The sequence below is a fragment of the Amaranthus tricolor genome, chromosome 8 (genome assembly GCF_026212465.1).
Source record: "Amaranthus tricolor cultivar Red isolate AtriRed21 chromosome 8, ASM2621246v1, whole genome shotgun sequence".
NCBI classification, from domain to species: domain Eukaryota; kingdom Viridiplantae; phylum Streptophyta; class Magnoliopsida; order Caryophyllales; family Amaranthaceae; genus Amaranthus; species Amaranthus tricolor.
In genome coordinates, this window is record NC_080054.1 from 22177038 (window position 1) to 22202214 (window position 25177).

The 25177-nt window shown below is 31.1% G+C and overlaps 2 protein-coding genes across 2 annotated transcripts; one reads left to right on the plus strand and one right to left on the minus strand.

The window, feature by feature from the left end:
* Window positions 1-6213: 6213 nt before the first annotated feature.
* On the minus strand, window positions 6214-9603 carry LOC130821324 (putative glycosyltransferase 7). Its single transcript, XM_057687029.1, has 2 exons — window positions 8282-9603; window positions 6214-6822 (listed from the first exon to the last, which is right to left on the minus strand). The coding sequence occupies exons 1-2, from the start codon at window positions 9525-9527 to the stop codon at window positions 6758-6760; spliced, it is 1311 nt and encodes a 436-aa protein (XP_057543012.1). The 5' UTR covers window positions 9528-9603; the 3' UTR covers window positions 6214-6757.
* A 10994-nt stretch (window positions 9604-20597) lies between these two features.
* On the plus strand, window positions 20598-22088 carry LOC130820960 (uncharacterized). Its single transcript, XM_057686530.1, has 3 exons — window positions 20598-21529; window positions 21617-21726; window positions 21805-22088. The coding sequence occupies exons 1-3, from the start codon at window positions 21280-21282 to the stop codon at window positions 21937-21939; spliced, it is 495 nt and encodes a 164-aa protein (XP_057542513.1). The 5' UTR covers window positions 20598-21279; the 3' UTR covers window positions 21940-22088.
* The last annotated feature ends 3089 nt before the right edge of the window (window positions 22089-25177 follow it).

Consider the following 25177-nt stretch of genomic DNA (forward strand, 5'->3'; position numbering starts at 1 on the left):
CTCAACAACGTTAAAATAAGCCCCTGTCAGCCTTTTCATTATATAAAAGGCAACGGATTCATCATTTGTACCGTTTTTGTGGAGTTAATAATAATAATAATAATAATAATAATAATAATAATATTATTATTATTATTATTATTATTATTATTATTGAAAACCTATACAAAAAGAACAAAGAATTAGTATCTAACAAGAAGGTCCTTAAATTTGCTCCTACCAGCAACTCTATATACAATAAACCGCCCACTCTGATGAATAGTGAGGCTCTCACCCCCAAAAATACAAGCATTCCTTTAAAGCCAAATGTGATAAATCATCACTGTCCAACACATAGCAAGTAAAGAAGCTTTAGCATGTTTTCTCTTGTTCAGCTTACACATCTGAGTAACCTCTTTATCAATGGAATTTTCCCATCAAATATTACGTAGGTACCTACTTAACTCCTGCTGAAGATCTTGAGTAATAGGACAATGTTTAAACAAATGATTTCTATCCTTCATAGCACAATCGCACCGACAGAATGTCACAAGCAATTCCCTAATAGGACATTGTTTAAATGCTTGTTATAAAAATTTAATTTATAATGACAATTATTAATTTATTTATTGGTTAAAAGCTTTTCGAGCATTTTAGTTAACCTTATATAGGAAGATTTTTTCCCTATCCTTTCCTCAAACGTAGAGAAATTTTATCTTACCTCAAATAAAAAAATTCAATTCATTAAGCAATTTTGGATAAATTTTCCTTGAAGTCGATTTTAATTGTAGGAAGGAGCCAAGATTTTTGTCAGCAAAGTAACTTCTATTCAGAAATTTAGGATCCATGTTTTGGGATGACCGACGCTTTAGTTTTTAAGAGAATCACTTTTGGTTGCTTTGTCTTTAATATAATTACACCAACGAAACAACAAGTAAGACTCTTCAACACTCTCTATGGCTCACTATACGTCAAACTTAAAGATTTACTTCTTTTTCCTTACAACATATTTTAATAAAAAAAAAATTAAGTTATCCTAGATATTATAAGTTGTAGATCTCGAAATTCATACCCTAATTTACATCAAATCACTGCAAAATAAAAATTAAACATACATTCTCTCATAATGGCTATTCCTTTTGTCACATAAAAATTGCAGCTATAGTAAATAAATTAAAGATATTATATTTATTTTAATATTGTTTTGACATCAGTAAAGTAATTATCATATTACGTAATTATGTAATATACAATTAGAGATGTAACAAACAATTATTTTAGGACTTTTACAATTCGAAAGTCACATTTTTTATGCGACGGAGGTAGTATTAAAAAATCTTGAAAAATGACAAATATTCCATTCTAAGGATAATTGACAAATAGTTAAATATGTAAAGTTTTTGAAGCATGTTACATTTGATTCCTAAATCAAATGCACCAAGTTCAATTAAGGATTGATAGACTAAAAAAATTCATATCAACAAGGTACATTTTCTTTTTTAAGAAGCTCATATGCTAAAAACTCCACAATTAAGCGTGCTTGATGGAGAGCAATTCTAGGATGGGTGACCTCTTGAGAAATTTTTCTAAGTGCGCACAAGTGAGGTCAAAGTGCGCTGGAAAGACTTGTGTTGGTCTGTGGGGCCAGTTTACAGTCTCCATGAGTAGTCACCGGCGATCCGTTAAGCCGGGGTGTTACCTATAAGCATAGTAAGTTCTCTCTAAAAGATCATTGCTAAATTAATAGCACTAAGATTGAGATGAATCCTTACCCTACTAATTGATATTACACAATTAGTGTTTGTGATGGAGAGGCAAATATTGGATGGACTGAGGATAGAAAATAAACAATTCATTGGTTGAAAAGAAAAAACAAACATGATGCTTTTTTGATACTTGATTTTCAAACGGCCTATAATACTGTTAAATGGTTTTTTTTTTTTTTTTTTCAAAAAGCTATGACTAATATGGGGTTTGGTAGGAAATGGATATCATAGATCATATCCTATGTGTCTACCGCATCAATGTCTATCCTTGTTAATGATTCACCCATAAACCATTCAAAAAAAAGAGAGTACTTAGATAGGGTGACCCTTTATCACCCTATTTATTCATTCTGGTGGTGAAACTTTTGTAAGTATGATTAAAATCCTTGGGCATATTACTCCCTTTATTATTGGTGTGGAAAAAGTGAAAATTATGCACCTTCAGTTTGCAAATGATACTCTCCTATTTTTTTCCTAAGAGGAAGGAGTTGATACTAAATTGTTATTGAATTCTTGATATCTTTGGTATAATGTCAGGCTTGCAGCTCAATTATAAAATGTTTAATATTATCACTTGGAGTAAATCAGATGAAATTGGGCAACAGAAATAACAAGCGTGCAAAGTTGTAACAGGAAAAATGCCCTCTAGCTTACCTGGGTAGGCTTGGGAACCAGGCCAGTTATACAGAAAATAAAGGGTAGGCTTGCTCAATGAAAAGCTAAACTCCTATCAAAGGTCGGAAGATTGATAGTTTCATACTCATAAAAAGTGTTCTTCAAAGCTTTCCTATTCAAAGAAGATTCTTTTGGAGAGGTGCTCATATTGATAAAAAAAATAGTGTTAAAATGAAATGGGACCAATTGAACTTCCAAAAGAACTTGGTGGTCTTGGTGCTGGTAACATTCTAGAAAAGAATCTAATATTACTTTTCAAGTGGTGATGGATATTCTCTAAGGAAGACAATGTACATTGGAAAAGTATTGTGTGTTCTGTACACAAAATCAAGGGGTTAAAGGCTCCGGGAGAATGCTTTAAAGATGTAAAAGAAAGTTTATGGAAACAATTAGTGGAAAAGGAGGACATTGAGTCAAAGATCAGAGAGATAATGGAGGATGGATTACAAATTAAAGTTGGGAAAAGGGAATACTATCCTTTTTGGACAAATACATGGTCTAAAAACCTTATTTCCTTGACTCTTTACTATCTCTACATAACAAAATTGCAAAATTAATGAGGTGGGATCATGGAGATAAGGGGTATGATTTTGGTCCCTATGATGGAGACTACAGTTATTTGACTAGGAAAAGAGGATGAAGCTACGCTCATAGCTATACTTGATAGCAATAAGCCCAGAAGGGAGAAATGAGATAGCTCAAGATGGAAATGGTCCTCCTTTAATAATTGTGAAGTAGTCATAAAATGAAAAAATTGTTGGGAATAATTCCGTCTATTGACGATCCGCTGTGAATAATCCGTACTATCAATTATTTATGAATAATTCCACCTTTCTGCTATTTTTGCTTGTGGCACCCCCTGGAAAAAAGTGACTGGTTTTTATTTAGTTGTTGCAAGTATTATTCTCATTCCCTTTTATGTCTTCATCTTGTTCACTCATCTTCTTCCTTAACCCTAACATTCTTCATTCTTATTCTTCTTATTCTTCTTCTTCTTCACCTACTTTCTTCATTTTGGTTCTTCTTCTTCTTCTTCTTCTTCTTCACCTACCTTGTTCACCCATCTTCTTCATTTTTTTTATTTCTGAAAATATGAACTCCAATACCAACATCAAGCCAGCAAAATACATTGATTTACTTCGTGGTTTGAAGATGATGGTTTAGAATTTGAAGATGGAAGAGGAATTTGAAGATGATGGTTTGAAAATAGATTTCTAAGGAGATAGATGAAATAAAGGTGATAGAAGAAATAAAATCCACATGAAAACCTGCATTAATCGGTCACTTTTTTCCAAAGGGTGCCACGAGCAAAAATAGTGAAAAGGTGGGATTATTCATAAATTATCGATAGTACGGATTATTCACAGCGAATCGTTAATAGATGAGATTATTCCCGACAATTTTTCCTCATAAAATTGTGATAAATAAGAAAATTTATAAATCACGTCATAAAGTAACAATTATAATATACACAATATAGTAAGTATTGTGAAATAAATGAAAAAAAAAATCTAGCCAATACTATAATACGAAGGAATTACATTGGAATGAAAATGTTTGATTGAAAGGGAACGTCCTGATTTTTTAGTGATCCAACTTAGGGGTGCATAATGTTTGATTTGATCTGGTCTGACACTAAAATCATACTAGACCAGTGTTAGACCAAATCAAAAATTCTGGTTTGGAAATTTTTCAAATCGAACTGGATCGAACCAAATCGTTCTACAACGGTCTAGTCTGATTTGATCTACGATTTTTTATTTATATATATTTTTTTACAAATTAATACTTGAGTTTAAACCTTTAAATACCATGTTTCATCATTAAAACTAATTAATACATGGGATTTATATTAATACTTAGGTTTTTTATTTTATATTTTATAGTTAGAAAAGAAGGTTAGGAGAAAAATAATCAACAAACCCAAGTGCAAGTGTTGATGACTTTATGACTATACTAATTATTATAAATAGTATACATCTAATTTCTTTATTTCTTTGAATTTGCACTATAAAACTCAAATATACATAATAATTTTAGGAGTTTTATAATAAAACTCAAAGTCACGAAGAGAGTAATACTAGTCCGGCATTACTTAGATGCTTGTGAGCTTCCGAGTCCCGGCTTTGATGATTCATTAAATGAGATGCAACAAGACTTATAGTGAAAGTAGGGAAGTCCAATAGACAATAATATAGGCAGCACACCAGTAATAACTTAACCAAAGAGGGAACTTGTTCACATGGAGAGAATGGCCTAATGCCTGGTGGGCATGCAGTGCTATCTACAGATTTATTTTAGCACAAGTGGCCATCATTACCTCAGCTAGTCTGTATTTCAAGTCCAACCCATTAAAGAGTAATGTAAACTCATTGTATTTTTAATGTCTATTTACATAATACTCAATGCTTACTTACCTTGTACTTAATGCCTACTTTTAAAATTCTAAATATCAACTTACATTATTCTTAATGCCTACTTATAATATTTTAAAAAATATATAATAGACCGGCCCAATTAGAAATAGTCTCTCAATTAGAGATAGTCTCTCAAAGAAACAGACTCTCACTAGAATTTGTTGTGTTACTTAAAGAAACCAAAACCGTAAAGGACAGGAGGAAATTCGGGTGTTACAAAAAGAGTGAACATGTATTAAATTTCAGCACACGCAAACTTTAAACGATCGTTATTTTTCGTTCAGTTATTGAAATTTGGCATATAATATATCATTGGAAAGATTTTGAAATCTTGTTTCTAATTCCGCCTATAATTTCATTAATATGATTTTCGTATCAAGATTCATGACCAAAATAGTGGTATCAAATTTCAGCCCAAACAATTTTTTAATTAAAGATCGTTATCAATACATACTGAATCATTTTGGTGATCATTTTCATTTACCATAGTGTTTCAATGATGAATTTTAGTTCCAAAAAGTCTTTTTACAGAGAAGTTTGAGAGATGAAGTTCTTAAATTTCACCAAGAGCAATATTGTAAATTCAATATATAAGGGTGGCTATACAATGAAAATGGTGACGACTTTTAATAACGCCTATGATCAATTAATGGGGAATTTGATCAATTTATACATTCATTAGACTCAAAAAAGAGAAGACTAAATGAAAATCAAACTCATTAAGAAAGTAATATTTACTCCAATTCATAAAAATTCGATCCTCTACTTGTAGTAGTAAAAACTGTTATTCATCAATTAAGTTATAACAATTTGTAATTAATTCAAGAAAATAACTAACATTGTGATCATTTTGGGTCCAATAAGAAAGCTTTATTCATGTATGTTATACATTCTTAGAATATCATTGTACACATAAACTTTTTAATTCAAAAATAGTTTATTTGGTGTTTGTAGATGAAAAATGTGAACTATTCCAAGCGCTATACTATCCTTCATGTTTATTTAATAGTTACACTTACACTTAGAATAGTAAATAATATTTATTAATTAATTTATTTTATAAATTTTCTAGAATGTGCACGTAAAAAAGTACAATTGAGATATTGTTTGATTCGTGTTAGATTTTTTAATGTTTTAATTGCATGTTTAAAGATATTCAGTATTATAATATCAGTGCATTTGATAGCGTGAAAACTTAAAGTGTATCAATTAAAAAAAAACAAATAATTGTATATGAAAGCTAACATCCTTTTCAAAATAAACGTAATAAATTAAGTGTATGCATTTACAATTTTTGCATTGATTTATTCCCTCCGTTCTCTAATGTTCTTTCTATTTTGAATATTTCACCTTAAGGAGAGAGAAATTTAAATAATGTTTTTGCACATAATTAGAAAATAAAATATATTTATGTGAGATCTCGTTAGATTCGTCTTAATGTATATTTTTTATACTAGATCCGTGCTTAATTATTAGAGCGCGTGTATTACATGAGAATTAAAACAGAATGCAAAACAGCCTATTTATACTAAGTATCAGCCTTATCATAAAACTGACGAACAGGGGACTTCGCAGCTATGTTTGTGGATTCTGTGAGGACTATTAACATTGTTCTTGGACCCTGACTCCTTGGCCCATGTATAGAGATGCCTTCTTCCAAATTTCCTCGTTCCTTCTTGCACTAGGTTAGGCTCTCCACGCTGTGCAAGGTACGCTGACAGGCAGTTGGTTGTTCTGTTGTCTGCTGATCATATTGCAAGCTTCTGTCTTGCTTAAATGTTGCTGTGAGGTTCTTTATTGATTCCTCCTGACTTTGCCATGCTTTGATACTCATGTTTGGTCTAGATTGGAGGTGGTCTTCCTTGATTGTCACGCCCAAATCAGTAGGTTCAGCCATCAAGTCAGTAGGTTCAACCATGTCTAGGTCAGTAGCATCAATGGTATTGATCCAATTATGCTCCTCATGGTTTGTCTTGGCTTGTGGGCTGTTCATATTTGGATCAATATTAATGAACTTAATTGAGCAAGAATAACCAATGAATGTAGGGGTAGATTTAAGAGCACTCGATGATGTGAACTGACAACATTTAAATTATAAATAAAATTATATATCTAGAAAAACTAATATATAAGCTGGTTAAGTTTGTAGAAGCTTTGCTATATGAAGGCATTGCCCTAGGTTATATAATCAAGTAATCAACATTACTTTCTTTTCAATTTTTTTAATATTGAATTGACACAATATTTTGAAAAATATAAGATAACACAACATGAAAGAAAAAGATAAGAGCATTTTAATTTTACAAACTAGTGTTCTTTTTTTTTGAGTTTTTTAATGTTTTATTAAGAGTTATAAGTCAAGTCCTAGATCAATAGACCTTATTTTTAAAGTTATCAAGATCAATCACATCTCAATATATGTCTTTTGAAGTTTAGCTTAGTTAAGTCCAAGTTTAGTTTGGATTGCGTGTTGTGGTACTAGGGAGATAAGTGTAATTTCTTCAAAGTTACTTTAAAGGATAATTGAAGTTTCTCTAGGTTGTAATAAGCTCATTAGTGTAGTAATAAAGAGGTGTGGAGATTGTAACTCTAGCACTAATATTAAAGATTCTGTTTATTTTATTTTTTTCTATAAGTTTAGAGGAAGAACAACTAAATTAAAGGTAGTGTAAACTAACGTCAATTAATATTTAAGTCCATTTAAATTATAGGTTTCTATGCAAGTAAACGCCTTACACAAGTTTATAACCAATCCTGAGAGAGCTGATAAAAGACACTGTTTACGACGAATTTCAATCGACATACAAAAGACACTTATAAGCCGAAATTGACACATTGGCATGACCTATAAGATATCCAAATTCCAATAAGCCAAGTCCTACGGAGATAGGCCTGGCCCCTAAACAATTACGAGTTTCCTTCAACGTCCATAATGCTTGATACTCATAATGACATTTTTTTCATATAATATATCATATTTGGTTGCAAATTTTGGAACCCAGGAAGTACTATACATACAACTCATACAAGTACTTGTATCCTCAACTAAAAAATAAAACTTCTAGTGAACTTGTATCTCAACTAACGGAGCAGAGAAAACCCAGAAAATTTATACTCACAGAGTAAAACAAGTACATGTTTTAATACTCCAAATTTAAGAATTTTATACTATTACTAATTTACTATACATACTAATTAGTATTCTCTTAACTACTACACATTAGCCTTTTATAGGAGTAATTAAAAATAAAAATGCAGCTGAGGATGATGAACTCTGAAACATATATACTTCCTTCATTCCTCATACTTTCTACTAGAAGTAATATTTTTGATATAATATATTATAATGGGGTGTAAATATTTCAAAAGAGATGATGTATAATAGAATTAGAGACAATGTACCCAAAAATCAAAGACGAATAGGTTCAACAAAAGAAGTATTACCCAAATAGGGTCGAAAATACCCAAAATTCCTCAGCACTTGATTATCACCAAAATTCAAAGCCATATTCATCCCCTTTAAGCAAGCTTCTCTACTATACTTTTCATTATGTTTTCCACTGCATGGTTCACACCCTGTAAAATGTGTTATAAATGGCCTTTTCATTTCTATCCCCATTTCTTTTTCCCTTATCTCCTCCCACTGCGCACGATACTCTTTCCCTGCTTTCTCTCCATTTTTCCTCCTTAACCTGCGCTCCCTTTTCTCTATCTTGCTATAATACGCTGTAATGTTTTCTAGTTTATCTACAATTTCTAACCAATACCCTTCAAAATAATACCCTTTTTCTAAGTATATTTTCTCATTCCATCTTTCCCCTTCTTTTACCATTAGATATGCTATCCCTGTTTGATCATCTGCTTCTGGGAAACTTTTGTCTTTGAAGATTGATTTCTGAATTTCCCCCCATTTTTTATATTCCGGGCTTGATGGCCCGAATTTAACCCATCTTTCTAACAAATCCATCGACCATTGACAGTTCCTGATCAGGAATACCCCAGCATTCAACCCAGTCCAGCTCTTCTTTTGAAACACCAGGTGATCCCAACCGTGAATGATCAAATTATGGGATTTGTATTTTTCTAGTGGAAGATTGAAATCCATGTCAGTAATGAAAGCGTCGGAATCAACCCACCAGATCCATTCAGCTTCCGGGTGGGCTATCATGGCTGCTTTTACTACCGGGTATTTGGCCCAATAACTAAACATCTTCAGATCCAACAATACATTGTTATAGAAGATGTCGTACCCGTGAATACGACAGTAATCGACTTTATTTTTGAAGGAACGTAGAAGAATGTGGTCTCCTAATGGATTCTTACATGGGTCGGGTTGTGAACCGCTTACCATTACTACCCTTTCAGACCCTGAGAATTCCGGGTGAAGGTTTAGCCATTGTTTACGCTTGTCGTCCCAGTTTTGAACCCAGGTACCGATGGTGTAGCCCAAATCCGGGTCGTCGTAGAAGGTAGTTGAGTCGGGTTTGGGTGGTGATTGGGAAGGTAAAGAAGAAGAGAAAGAAGAGGGGGGAGAAGGAGGAGATGTGAGGCACCAAAGAGACAAAATAAGAAGGAAAGCAAGGAGTGTACCACCAAAGAAGATGACAAAATCAGAACAAAACGACGACGTTTTCTGCCGGAATTTTGGCTTTTGTTGATAATCAAACGACGGCGTATCAGAGACATTCATCTCGGGAGAAATGATGGTGAGAAAATTATGGAAAAGAGAGTAATGAGTAACGATGCAAGAAAAGGATGGGCTTAAAAAGATAGTGATCAGAATACTGTAGTAAATTAGGAACCAGAGAGGGAACATAGGAAAAATGGGTCCCACAAATGTAATGAGTTTTGAAAATTGTTCATAGAGATTTTGAAAAGTGACCCAGCCGAAAATTCGGCCCGAAACCGAAATAAATCGATTCGAAAATGTATTTTTTTTAGGTTTATCGAATCGATATTATCCGATCTAGAGCTATACCCGAACCGGTTGACAACCAAAAATGGGAAAAATAAACTCGAGCTGCAACCCATTTTTCTAACCAACATATAACCGTTAACCGAGATTACCCGAACCTAATAATGACCGACCCGAGTCATATCCGACCCAAATCATGCTCGGAACTTGATCCGGCTAAAACGGACTTAACCCGAACAAAGTTTAGATCGAATTGCTGTAAACTTAAACCAATTTTTAACATAAAAGTATGATCGACTCATATTCAATCATCTTATTAGTTATTCTAATAAAGTGATAAATATTTTAATAAAATAAATTTTATAAATACATGATTTCATATATTTAGAATTAAGAATCAATGGTCAATGTTTATTTAACTACTTTTAATTGAATTAGATGAAAATTAATAGAACTTTATAATTTTAATTTGATTTGCATTTTCACTATTTTGCTTTAAGTAAAAGAACCTTATCATCAATTAAAAAATGACTAACAACTTAATTTGATACTGACTCGATCAATAGTAATTAGTAATTTGCAATTCGTAGCCGAATTCCACTTGAAAAGTACCCGAATCCGATCTGTAGCCGGTAAAACCGAACCAATTATTAACCGATGACATCTCGAGACCGATTGAAACTCGACACGAACTTCAACCGACACCGAACTTATGCTAAACTGATAGCTCGAATAACGAATCTTCAACCGAACTGTGACTAACCGACCCAACCCAAGTATGACCCGTCGCAACACGCATCCGAAATATAAACGATCCGAAACCGACCCAATCACTCGAATGATGAACACCTCTAATATTGAGCATATTGTTAATTAGTTACTTCCTCTCGTTTTTTCTACTTGTAACATCGTTGATTTCAAAATTATTCATTAAATGAAATGATTTTTTAGATTCTTGGTAACAAGTTAAAACATAATTATACGAAGTTAAAACATGTTTTCAAATCGTTTTGATTTAACGTTTATTATTTTCTAGTTTTTATAATTTTTTGATATACATAACTAGAAATATTAACGATTTAACGTTTAGTAATAAAGTGTTATTAATTTTTTTATTTATGTTTGATGTATAATTTATACATTAATATTTGTCTCATAAGATACTATGCCTAAATTATTTTTATTTTATTTATATTAGATTTTTTTAATTAATTGATAAATGACATTATAAATTTACATCACTTCCAATTTTAGATGTTATTTTTAGTTATTTATATATCAAATTGGTACAATATAATAAAGCGACATAAAATATAAGCTTTACAACGTTCACAAACTCTAGCCTCTCTCTTTTCTCTCCTTCTTCTTTCTCTCAAAAAACCATAGCCTATATTATTAACTTTTGGGAATCTCTTTATTTTTGCTTTTCTCATTTTTAGTAACAAATATAATTCATTTATGATGATTGAGTGATTTGATAGTAGAAGAGAATTGAAACAAATTAGGGTTTGAATTTGGGGGGAAAAATGTGATTTTGAAGGAAAGATGATAAAATTAGGGTTTATGTTTTGTGGGAAATTTATGAAACTGATGCAATTTGATCTGGTGAAATGAATAAATAGGCGTATAACAATGTTTAAGCTTTGTAATTAACGTTTTCAAATGTTTTCTGTATAAAAAAGTTACAGAGAAAGAATTTAGTTTCTTCAGAATTACCGCGTAGATTTTTTAAAAGTTTTAGCTGACAACTTACAACGAAAAAAACCCAATACCTTAAAATTACCACCTACAATTTACTTTTTATATTATGAGTGTATAGCACTACGGCACTACCCTTACAATGGAGGAGGAAGTTGAAGTAAGGTGATGACACGTGGTATTTAAAGTAACAGAAATTTGCAGAACATAAATATCACATTTCTATATGCTTTTTTTTTTTTTTTATTGTTTTTGTAACCGACAAAGGTAAATGGTTTAGTCAATCTTTTTTGTACATTTGAGACAAAATTAAAGCCTTTAAAGTGTTCACGATGAGTAGCCTGGGCAAAAAGGGGTTGCATATCAACATATATGGCTTTTTGGATCTTAATGTGGAAAGGTGAAGCCGTGAAGGGTTAATCTTCCAACTAATATTGTTATTAGTTCCCTCCTATAATACTAGCATCATTTCAATTTGATAGTGTATTAAGGATATAATTAATTAATAGTCAAATATTATTACAATTCTTAAACAATGATAAAAATATAAAATTTAATGATTATGAAGTAGTCATAAAATAGAAAAATTATTCGGAATAATTCCATTTATTGACGATCCGCTGCGAATAATCCGTACTATCAATTATTTATGAATAATTCCACCTTTTCACTATTTTTGCTCGTGACACCCCCTGAAAAAAAGTAACCGGCTAATGCAGGTTTTTATTTAGCCGTTGCAAGTATTATTCTCATTCCCTTTTATGTCTTCATCTTGTTCACTCATCTTCTTCCTTAACCCTTACTTTCTTCATTCTTATTCTTCTTCTTCACATACTTTCTTCATTTTGGTTTTTCTTCTTCTTCTTCTTCACCTACCTTGTTCACCCATCTTCTTCATTTTTTTTATTTCTGAAAATATGAACTCCAATACCAACATCAAGCCAGTAGAATACATTGGTTTACTTCGTGGTTTGAAGATGATGGTTTGGAATTTGAAGATGGAAGAGGAATTTGAAGATGATGGTTTGAAAATAGATTTCTAAGGAGATAGATAAAATAAAGGTGATAGAAGAAATAAAATCCACATGAAAACCTGCATTAATCGGTCACTTTTTTCCAGAGGGTGCCACGAGCAAAAATAGTGAAAAGGTGGGATTATTCATAAATTATCGATAGTACGGATTATTCACAGCGAATCGTTAATAGATGAGATTATTCCCGACAATTTTTCCTCATAAAATTGTGATAAATAAGAAAATTTATAAATCACGTCATAAAGTAACAATTATAATATACACAATATAGTAAGTATTGTGAAATAAATGAAAAAAAAAATCTAGCCAATACTATAATACGAAGGAATTACATTGGAATGAAAATGTTTGATTGAAAGGGAACGTCCTGATTTTTTAGTGATCCAACTTAGGGGTGCATAATGTTTGATTTGATCTGGTCTGACACTAAAATCAGACTAGACCAGTGTTAGACCAAATCAAAAATTCTGGTTTGGAAATTTTTCAAATCGAACTGGATCGGACCAAATCGAACTGGATCGGACCAAATCGTTCTACAACGGTCTAGTCTGATTTGATCTATGATTTTTTATTTATATATATTTTTTTTCAAATTAATACTTGAGTTTAAACCTTTAAATACCATGTTTCATCATTAAAACTAATTAATACATGGGATTTTTATTAATACTTAGTTTTTTTATTTTATATTTTATAGTGAGAAAAGAAGGTTAGGAGAAAAATAATCAACAAACCCAAGTGCAAGTGTTGATGACTTTATGACTATACTAATTATTATAAATAGTATACATCTAATTTCTTTATTTCTTTGAATTTGCACTATAAAACTCAAATATACATAATAATTTTAGGAGTTTTATAATAAAACTCAAAGTCACGAAGAGAGTAATACTAGTCCGGCATTACTTAGATGCTTGTGAGCTTCCGAGTCCCGGCTTTGATGATTCATTAAATGAGATGCAACAAGACTTATAGTGAAAGTAGGGAAGTCCAATAGACAATAATATAGGCAGCACACCAGTAATAACTTAACCAAAGAGGGAACTTGTTCACATGGAGAGAATGGCCTAATGCCTGGTGGCATGCAGTGCTATCTGCAGATTTATTTTAGCACAAGTGGCCATCTTTAACTCAGCTAGTCTGTATCTCAAGCCCAACCCATTAAAGAGTAATGTTTACTCATTGTATTTTTAATGTCTATTTACATAATACTCAATGCTTACTTACCATGTACTTAATGCCTACTTTTAAAATTCTAAATATCTACTTACATTATTCTTAATGCCTACTTATAATATTTTAAAAAATATATAATAGACCGGCCCAATTAGAGATAGTCTCTCAAAGAAACAGACTCTCACTAGAATTTGTTGTGTTACTTAAACTCTTGCTCTTGTATTTTATCAAAATCATGGGCCTGCATTTGTCATTGGCACCTGCATTAGCTATAGTTGTGGGACTGCCCTTTAATGCTGTAAACTGTAATGGCCCGGTCATTCAGTCCAAATTTTTATATGCCTTTTTACTCACAGTATTATACAATAATCAACCCGTTGTTTACGCGATTCTACCGCGGTCCAATCGCGTATTTTGTGCGGAATGTACCAAAAATCGAGGCAAACTTTAAACTTTCGTTATTTCTTGATCGATTATCGGGATTGGGCATGTAATATATTGTTGGAAAGCTCTTGAAGTTTAGTTTCTAATGCCGCAAACCTTGTGTTAATGCGATTTTCATAAAAAATGTTATGGCCAAAAGTGTAACACCCGAATTTCCTCCTGTCCTTCACAGTTTTGGTTTCATTAAGGGGTCGGAAATTTTGAAATTTCCGACCCCTTAACGAAACCAAAACCGTAAAGGACAGGAGGAAATTCGGGTGTTACAAAAAGAGTGAACATGTATTAAATTTCAGCACAAGCAAACTTTAAACGATCGTTATTTTTCGTTCAGTTATTGCAATTTGGCATATAATATATCATTGGAAAGATCTTGAAGTCTTGTTTCTAATTCCGCCTAAAATTTCATTAATATGATTTTCGTATCAAGATTCATGACCAAAATAGTGAAAATGTATCAAATTTCAGCCCAAACAATTTTTTTTAATTAAAAAACGTTATCAATACATACTGAATCATTTTGGTGATCATTTTCATTTACCATAGTGTTTCAATGATGAATTTTAGTTCAAAAAGTCTTTTTACAGATAAGTTTGAGAGATGAAGTTCTTAAATTTCACCAAGAGCAATATTGTAAATTCAATATATAAGGGTGGCTATACAATGAAAATGGTGACAACTTTTAATAATGTCCATGATCAATTAATGAGGAATTTGATCAATCTATCGATTCATTAGCCCTAGAGAAAGAGAGGACTAAATGAAAATCAAACTTATTAAGAAAATAATATTTACTCCAATTCATAAAAATTCGATCCTCTACTTGTAGTAGTAAAAACTGTTATTCATCAATTAAGTTATAACAATTTGTAATTAATTCAAGAAAATAACTAACATTGTGGTTATTTTGGGTCCAATAAGAAAGCTTAATTCATGTATGTTATACATTCTTAGATTATCATTGTACACATAAACTTTTTAATTCAAAAATAGTTTATTTGGTGTTTGTAGATGTAAAATGTGAACTATTCTAAGCGCTATACTATCCTTCATGTTTATTTAATAGTTACACTTACACTTAGAATAGTAAATAACATTTATTAATTAATTAATTTTATAAATTTTCTAGAAGGTGCACGTTAGAAAATACAATTGAGATATTGTTTGATTTGTGTTAGATTTTTTAATGTTTTAATTGCATGTTTAAAGATATTCAGTATTATATCAGTGCATTTGATAGCGTGAAAACTTAAAGTGTATCAATTAAAAAAAACAAATAATTGTATATGAAACATGTTAAAATAAACTTAATAAATTAAGTGTATGTATTTACAATTTTTGCATTGATTTATTCTCTCCGTTCTCTAATGTTCTTCCCATTTAAAATATTTCACCTTAAAGAGAGAGAAATTTAAATAATGTTTTTGCACATATTTAGATAATAAAATATATGTGAGATCTCGTTAGATTCGTCTTAATGTATACTTTTTTTATTATGTATCTTTTATAATTTTTTATTATGTGTATTTAGAGATATTAAGATTTAAAATTTGCATTGTAAACTGTGCAAAAAGTAAATGGGAAGAACAAAAAGAAACAAAGGAAGTAAGAAACTGTGGTGTTCAAATCTATTAAAATAAAAGTATGTATAGTAGAGTGATAAATGTAAAATTATTACATTGCTTAAAACTATTACATTCATTAATTAGAAAATTAGTCTATTTATAGGCTTATGAAGTCGTAAAAAACTACCTTAATTATATAAGATTAACAGCCGGTCTTGTATGAGACCGTCTCACCATGACGGGCTCATATAATTAGCCCATTACTTTAATTAATTAGTTTAAAATTGTAAATGATTTTAAGGTTATAAGTTAATCACTCTAAAACTATAAAAATTAATTATTTTAAAATTATAAATAATCACTTTAATGTTATAAGTGAGCACTTTAAGACAAAAAATGTATATTGGATCAATCATAGAGCGGATCTCACTATGAGATCTCTCATTTAAGAATTAGTGTAAGATTAATTTTAGAAAAAATAGGTGAACATAATTCCATTAACTCCCATATTATCTCTAACAACTAATTTAGTGGGTCAACATAATCCCAAATCATTACCATATTTCTAGCAACTAAACTAAAATAACTAACTCCTAAATAATAACAATTTTAATTTTAAATCAAATCTCAACAAAATTCAACATGATTTAACCTAACCGTTCGAATCCAAAAAATTTCAACCTATAGTTGAACTGAAAAAAATGAATAAAAATCAAAGTTGTTCTTACTTGAAAACCATTTAATCTGAAAACGTAATTGTATCGTTTGGTTCCAAGTCTCTAACAGGCTTAATAAATCAAATTAGCCCAATTTATAAATGGACAAAAAAAAAAAAAAACCTCCTAAATAGTAGAAAATGTTGTATACTTTCTTATAAAATTATTAAACCATAAAGGACCTCACATTTCCAAATGTACTCTCTACTCACTTAGGTCCATTGCATCTAGGTGTGAATTCATCTCCTTTAATTTGTAGAATTAACTAACTTATATATTGAAGGGCATTTCCTAAATCTTCCACCAAGCTAGATTTGTTTTTTGGATTCGTACATCATCAGCAAATTTGTATTTATCATTGTGGACTAATGGGTCATCTAAAGACCTCTCAAACACATATCAACGTATGATAGATGGGGATGGACGTGGGTCTTGGACCCTAAGGATCTAGACCCGATTCGACTCTAATTTTAAGGCTCTGGATCCATCTATTTTTGGACTTTATGGATTCGAGTCCGATCTGGGTCCATGATCTTAGGGTTCAGGTCCGAGTCCACACGATTAAGACCCATAGACCCATTTATATCTTTTCTTTTTAATAATATATTAGTTATCATGTGAATTTAATTGTTTGATTTGAAATTTCGTTATATTTCTGAACCTTAAGCGATTTTAGACTTTTTCGGTTCATGTAATTTAAAATATGGTCGTAATATCTATACTTTTAAAGTTAAAAGACTTCATAAAAATTTTATTATAAGAGCTTTATGTTAAAAAGCTTCATGTATTTATTCGTTCAATTAGTATAAAGTTTTACAAGATCCTTGTTAGTTGAAAATGTTTACATAATTTTATACGAATGGTTGAAAATTGAATAATATATATTTTTTAAAAAAAATCAGGAAAAAAAATTGTTTTGGACCCTAATCCAGACCCTAGACCCGCCATACCCTAAGGGACTCGGTCCGAGTCCAAACTTTTTAGACCCTATAAATCTGAGTGTGGATATGGGTCCAATAAAAAAATTTGGGTCATAATCTAGATCTAGCTAGACTGATTCAAATCCGACCCATGCCCATCCCTACATATTACTATTGGGTTTGACCCAATTGGTAGGTCCAATCTAGCAGGTAATTGGACATCTACCCTCAATCACACAAAAATTGGCATTTAAAGAACGGTCTGGATTTCTTTTTAGTTCCATAATATTATGAATCCTCCGCAATGGCTAGTGAGAACCATATTCTCACTTATGATCCAAAATATCCATTCCCTCGTAGACCCTCCCAAAAGAGGTGGAAATACCATAAAAGACCATCAAATAGACCAAGGAACCCTAAAATTCTTAAAATTCTGGGATCTTATGGGAGAATTTGCTCAGCTCCTTGAGTCTCAAAGACAACTTGAATTCATCACACCTAAAAAAATTCAAGAATGAGATGAAATTGGGAATTAAGACAAAACTTAGTAATCTTATCGCTATAGTTTTTGTATGGTTTGGTCCAATTTGTACTTCGAAGAGAAGCGTCTTTGGGCATGGTTGTAGTGTATTCTAGAAGCAATCAAGTTATAAAATCTTTTGAGTAAGTTTTTAGGAGTTAATTTGAAATATATGTCCATTGTGTGAAATGCAAGGTTAATTTGAAAAGCTAATATCTCCCGATATGCAAACGATTTTTGGGTGTTTCAAATAGCATATGAAACTTCAAGTTGTTAAGGCCACATTACACTCTTTAATTCGATAATTGAGCATGAAATGACGAATATTTGAAATGTACTCACCTTACACACTTTATTTCGTTAATCAGTAATACGTTAAATTATTCTAAGTTATTTTTCTTTATTATTAGTAATGAGTAGGGTGTTCAATGGGTCGAGCCTCCATTTTGAGCCCTTATCTGGCCCCTTATTTAGAAGGGCTTCGTAAGGGCCGGGCTGTAAACGGACTTTACTATAATTAAAAGAAGTGGGCTATAAAAGGGCTCAATAAGGGTCGTAAACGGGCCTTTGTAAATAACATAATTAATATATAATTTAAATATTATAAATGACAACGTCAATGGGATTATAAATATTTTTTTTCAATTTAATTATTATAAATTAAAAAATGAGGATTAAAATAATTTTTAGTAATAAAAATGGGCGGGGTTGGGCTGGGTCGGACTCTCAAAGCCCGGCCCATTTAAAGCCCATATAAGTTTAAAGAGCCCTTATCCAATTCGACCCATATTTTCTTAAGCCCGTCCCGGCCCATTAAACACCTTTAGTAATAAGTATGCTATAATTACAAGTAGTATGTTGCATTTTGTGGTCTCAAAGTTGTTGAAATGTTTTGTTAAACGCATTTTGGTAGCTAAAATATTGCAGCTTGCAGGTGGCCGGATAGAGCAACAACATTGGTAGATTGGTAAAATTTCATTAAAAACCGACGTCGAGTATCCACTCAAGTATTCGCAAATTGAGGCGCTTTCCTACTACCTTGTATTAATTGGTATTTCAATGCCTGAGTTTTGGTGTAGACATTGGTAACCATTTGGCACTAAATTTGTTATACAGTTTTCACCTGTTAGAAATTACTCCAAGGAGAAGGATATGAATTGATCAGCTCTGAAACTAGTACGGATCTTAAATAATTTTTATGGAGTTGCTTGGATTATCGGATAGGCGGAGGGGAGGAAAGGGCCATGTGAGATTCGATAATATATTACCTCCGATCTATAATAATTGCTACAGTCACTATTGTATATCTTATTTAATCTTATTTAACATATGTTTCTCTATGTTTAATGTAAAACATATTCAAATGATCTTGTTTGATTCATCTTATTATATATCTTCATTATAAAAACTTTTTATAAATTAAGGATATTAAAGATTAAAATTGCACATTGAATAGCATGAAAATAGAAGCGTTGCAACTATTAAAAATTAGAAGAAATATCCAAATTCATTTTGTTCATGATATACATTTTTTATCCTAAAAAGTTACAATACTAACATATTACAAGAGAATAAGTGATAATCAAATTAAGTCGTTGTAGGTAGCAAACTCATAAAAAAGAAAAAGTATTAAGATTTATAAATCAAATAAAAAATAAGATTGACTCCCTTTATTTTTTAATATGTAACAATTGTATTTGTGTATTTCAATTATTTGTAATTTGTGTTTTTTAATTATGTATAAATAATATAAAATATAAGTCCGCAAGCCCGCATAGTACGGGTTTGGGCAGGAAGTTTTTGGCTCGCGATTTGGCCTAGCCCGCAACAATGGGCTGCTTTTTTACACTCGGCCCGGCTCGAACCCGACCCGGCCCGTTGTTTGATCAGGTCTAATATATACTTTTTTATCCTATATGTTTTTTTTTTTATATAATTTTTCAAGATACGTTTTAAAATCTGATTAAAACTCATAAAATCCTCCTACAAAAATTCAGAAAAAATTAGAGGTGTTTATTCGAGTCATCGGGTTGATTTCGGGCAGGTATTTCGAGTTGGTTCAAAATCGAGTCTTATGTACATATTGATTTTTACATAATTATAGATTTATTTTTAAGTCGGGTCAAATCAAATTCGATTATAAAATCGGATAAATATCGGATCATCAAGTATGTCTTGAACCCCTTAAAAAACGGGATGGAGTATTAAAAATGATCACCTCGTATGTTGGATGCAAGAAATGTGGAACTTTAAATTTTGGATAGTGGATACTTGGTGGAAATGATAGATCCGAGGTAATAAGCCACCAACTAACTAATTAGGCAACTAATTTGGTAATGGAGTACTGAACGTTTTCCATCTCAAGAGTGATGGGAATATTATGGTTTTTGATATTAGAGACGGCCAAAGCCGGATGAAAAGATTTGTCTGACATTATGATAATGACAGCGAGACAGAAGAAAAATTGAAGAAGAGAGGGTTGGAATTTAGGGCGTATGCGGAAGAAGAACCCTAAGCAATTGATATCATGAACGAGTTTAGAAGCAAGACAATCCTTAAGCATGATTGTCGGCTGTAGACCAGTAATCAATAATATACTATATTCTATCAAAAGGCTATCATCAAAAGACTATGATTTAGGAATGAATAAATATAATCATATTATATTTACTTATTTAACAATCACCATTCACCAATGACCAAATCCCCCTCCTCTATTAATTATGTCAAGTGTTTCACTAACTCTATACACCTCTCCCATCACTTCATCACTTGCACTTCTTCCTTCCCACCTTGGCCCTAATAAATTACTTCTCAAGCCCATCCCAACTCACAACACACTATACAAATGAGACATCTATATAATGCTACAAGTATGCATGATGGTCCAAACTCCAAACTAGAGGAAGTGTTCTTTCGGGTGTTTAGGCGAATTTTCAATATATAATACCTCATATTAGGTTAATTTCGATTTTTAATTATATACAAATATCTTAACAATCTGATTTGAGTTTTACATACAGATTATTTATTGTTCCTCAAGTTATCCTTGGTTTTGATTAATCCTCCGCACCATCCCAACAAAGACTTTGTTATAGAGTTGTTCAATAGCTCTATCCTAAACATTCTACGTCCAAAATTCCCCATAAAAGTGTAAACGCAAATACACAAGTCTAGTTTTTCTGTCTAATAATAGCTTTCTGATAATTTATGTTTTTTTTCTCTTTTTCGGCAGTGATTGAAGACTCCCTTAATTTTTATTTTGATTAAAGATAAACTGAAGGTAGGAAAAAATTTAGGAGAAAATCAAACCTAAGAGCTTTTCTAAAAAATATAATTGTACTTCAACTAAGACAAGACTCGATTCATGAGCTGCCTTAGTTAAATTGTTGTTTCTCTTATACTAATAACCTAATTCTAGCTCTTGCGTTAACAAAATCGCCCAACAAAAAGGAAGATGGGGAATTGTCAGACGGCAGAGATGGCGACAGCGGAGGTACAACATCCAGGAAATGGCAAAGTAGAGAGAATATTTAGGGAAATCACCGCCAATGAGGTCATGAGTTCGAACCCTGGCTACTACGTTGCGCTTGTGGTTAATTCATTGAAAGGTACTGAATCATCAACTGTGAACCATCAATTTAAACTTCTCAGGCCTACTGATATCTTGCATTTTGGTCGTGTTTATCGTCTCATTTCTTTTGAAGGTATTAATTTTATGACCCAATTATACTTAATCCTACATTTCATTGCTCAACTTCATGCATTAATTGCAATTTTGACCGGACATACAGATGTTATAAAAGAGTGTGCATCGAAAGAATCGGCGAAATTAGGGAAATTACTCGAGGAAAGTGGTGTTTTGAAATCTGAAGCGGAAAGATATAAACTCAAATCCTCATTGGTAACTATTCAAATCACTATTCTTCAATTCTTTTTAATTCAACGTATTACACTTACACACATTTTACGATTCTTTCAGTACGAGCCGGCAGAGCAAGAAGGAGCAAGGAGTAGGATCAGTAGAAGTGCTGATATCAGAAGCGTAGGCAGGAATCACAGATTCGGTGGGCAATGGAAACCTGCATTGCAGAGCATTGCTGAAATCGGAAGCTGAAGTCGAAATCTGCATTGTAGATCTTCAAATTACTCTGCATCATAAAAAAGAGTATTTCCGAAAAATTTCTTAATTTAAGACAATAATTTTTTTATTTTAGTGTCAAAAAAATCTCTTTTATCCTTCTTATTTGAAGGAGTTTTCTTATACGATCTTCCATATATATATAAAAAAAATATTTTTATATAATATTATTATATATATTATTATATACATAGGTGGGTTGACCCAACGGATCAAAAAGTATAATAAAAACACCAAAACTCGGCCGAGACCGTCTCAAATTGAAACCTAAGAGTGGGCCGGCCCAATTCGCGCGTGTAACAACTTCACCCTTTTTTCTTTGTTCTTTTTCCATTTTCTGAGCATTTATCAATTTTGACTTTAAAATGTATTAATGTTGACCTTAAAGGTATCAATTTCAATGTAATGTAATACTTAAACATATCAATTAAAGTAAAAAATTTAAATTTGAACCTATAAGTGATCAATTTTGACGTTAAACAGATTAATTTTTACCTAATTATGGTTCTATTTCACAATTTTTAGAATAAGTTATATAAAATGGTATTATTCTATCATTCTATGGATGAATTTCAAACAACAAGTATATGATCAATAAAACTATCAATAATAGTGTTAAAACTATTAACACATTAAATTTAAACTAAATGCTATACAATATATCTATACAATTTGAATACTTATTTTTAAAACGATAATTAAAGATTAGAAGTTTAAAATTGAGTTAGATTATAAAACATCATTATCAAATTATATGTCACAATTTAACTATTAACATATTCAATTTAAACTAAAACATATACGATATCTTTATACACTTTGAAATACTTATTTTGAAAACGATAATTAAAGCTTATATGTTCAAAATTGAGTTAGATCATAAAATATTAATTGTCAATTTATGTGTCATTATTTAACTATTAACATATTTAATTTGAGCTATTTACAAATATATATAAACGTGTCGAAGAAAGAGTAATATCACTATTATTGATCAATGATTAAAGAGTACAAGTACTCTTATGTTCCATTAGAACCATCATGTTACATTGAATAAAAGTACTTGTATTGTACAATATTTTTAACACTATTATAGATAGTGTTATTGACCATTTATTTGTTGTTTAAAATTCATCCATAGAATGATAAAATAATACCATTTTATTAAATTCGTTCTCAAATTGTGGAACAAAACCATATATAGGTAGAAATTGATCAGTTTAACGTCAAAATTGATCACAAATAGGTGAAAATAAAATCTTTTATTTTAATTGTTCTGTTTAAAGTTTACTTTTATTGAAATTGATACCTTTAAGGTCAAAATTTGATACCTTTAAGATTAAAATTGAAAATGCCCAGAAAATGGAAAAAACGAGAGAATTTCTGGGAAAAACGAGAGAAAGCTTGTGAGGTTCATACACGCGCGAATTGGGCCGGCCTAAATTGACGGTCTTATTATGAGGCCGTCGCATCCAAGACCAGTTGTAATAAAAAAGTTGTTTTATGAACTTTTAAAAAACGGGTCAAAGTGGTCGAATTTAAATGGACTTTAACCCACCCATGCCTGTTTATCATTTGACATGACCCGCCCCAACCCATTTAAATTTTGACCCGGCCCGGCCCGGCACATTGAATACCTCTTGTAATGAATAATCAGAAGATACTTTTGTCTTTAAAAAATTTTTGACTTTGCATCCGGTTGTATTTCTACAGTAAAACTCTTTAGATGAAGTCTAACCACCTTGCCGCTGCACAAGGCATTGAGTACAAGATTTGAGTTTCTCCAAATTTGAGAGCACAAATTGTGAATAGTCAGAGCTTCACCTGTTTCCAGAACATATTACAAGACTTTTTACCCTGAAATTTCATATTAAAAGAATAAGAGATGATTCACAACAATGAAACCGAATAGCATTTTTCTTATGAGAATCGAGTTTTATCAACCGTCATTCTTTTCAATGAATTTATTCTAATGGATTTTTAATTGATATTGGTGTAGAAAATCATAATGCGAGAATAAGACTGATTTGAATTTTAAATACTTAGTTTGTATTAAGATATTAATAAGAGGAACACCTTTGTTATACAAGAGATTAATACTAAAACAAAGAAACAAAATATTAACCTAAATAAAATAATAAAAAATAAAATAACCTTAATATTCTAAATATTGAAAAAGATTTTAACTTCCTAAAATATAATATTCTGAATTAATACCTTTATTTTATTTTACACCCTATTTTCCTACAATCGGTCTCTTGATTATGCAGTCAAATATTAAATAATTTCTAAAAGATATAAAAATGAATTAAAAAATGGGAAAATTTCACATGGTAACCCTAAGGTTTAGTATTTTCCACGTGGTAATCAAAATTTTAAAAAAATTAACCTTGAGGTTTACGAAATTGTTCCACTGTGTTCTTTTTGCACATAAAATGTTAGGAAATGTTAATTTCGAAGCTTTAAGGTTGTTGTACTTCTATTTATGTGACTCACCATTTCAAATGCCATTAGTTTTAACATTTTCCCCCAAAACATAAATCATAACTCTATTATCTTTGAATTTTGGAAAAAATATGATTTGGATGAAAGATGGTAAAATTAGGGTTTATGTTTTGGGAGAAAATATTGAAACAGATGACATTTGAAATGGTGAGTCACATAAATAGGCTTACAACAGCCTTAAAGCTTCGAAATTAATGTTTGTTAACGTTTTATGTGCAAAAAGGTCATGTTGGAACAATTTGGTAAACCTGAGGTTTATCACGTGAATTTTTTACAAGTTTTGGTTGCCACGTGGAAAATATAAAACCTCAGGGTTACCACGTGGATTTTCCCAAAAAAAATGTAAATGAAATAAAGAAAGAGAACAGTTTTATAAATACGATAAGAAAAAGTCTCTAGGATTAAGAATAAAAATATCGAAACATTAGATTAAAACAAGCAAACTTAAGAGACAAATGGTATGTTCGATACATCAATATAAGTAGTTTTCAGTTCTTTATTGAGGCTAAAGCACGACTTTTAAAAAATATTACTATTCGGTATTATTTATTAGCGGTTTTCAAAGCATTATAATCTAATAGTATGTACTAAAATTAAAAGCAACAATAAAATTTTCCTCATACTTTTCTTGACTAAATAATTTAATTATAAAATGTTTTGGAGATTAGACAGAAGAAGAGTATGAAATTATAATGTGTGTATAAACATA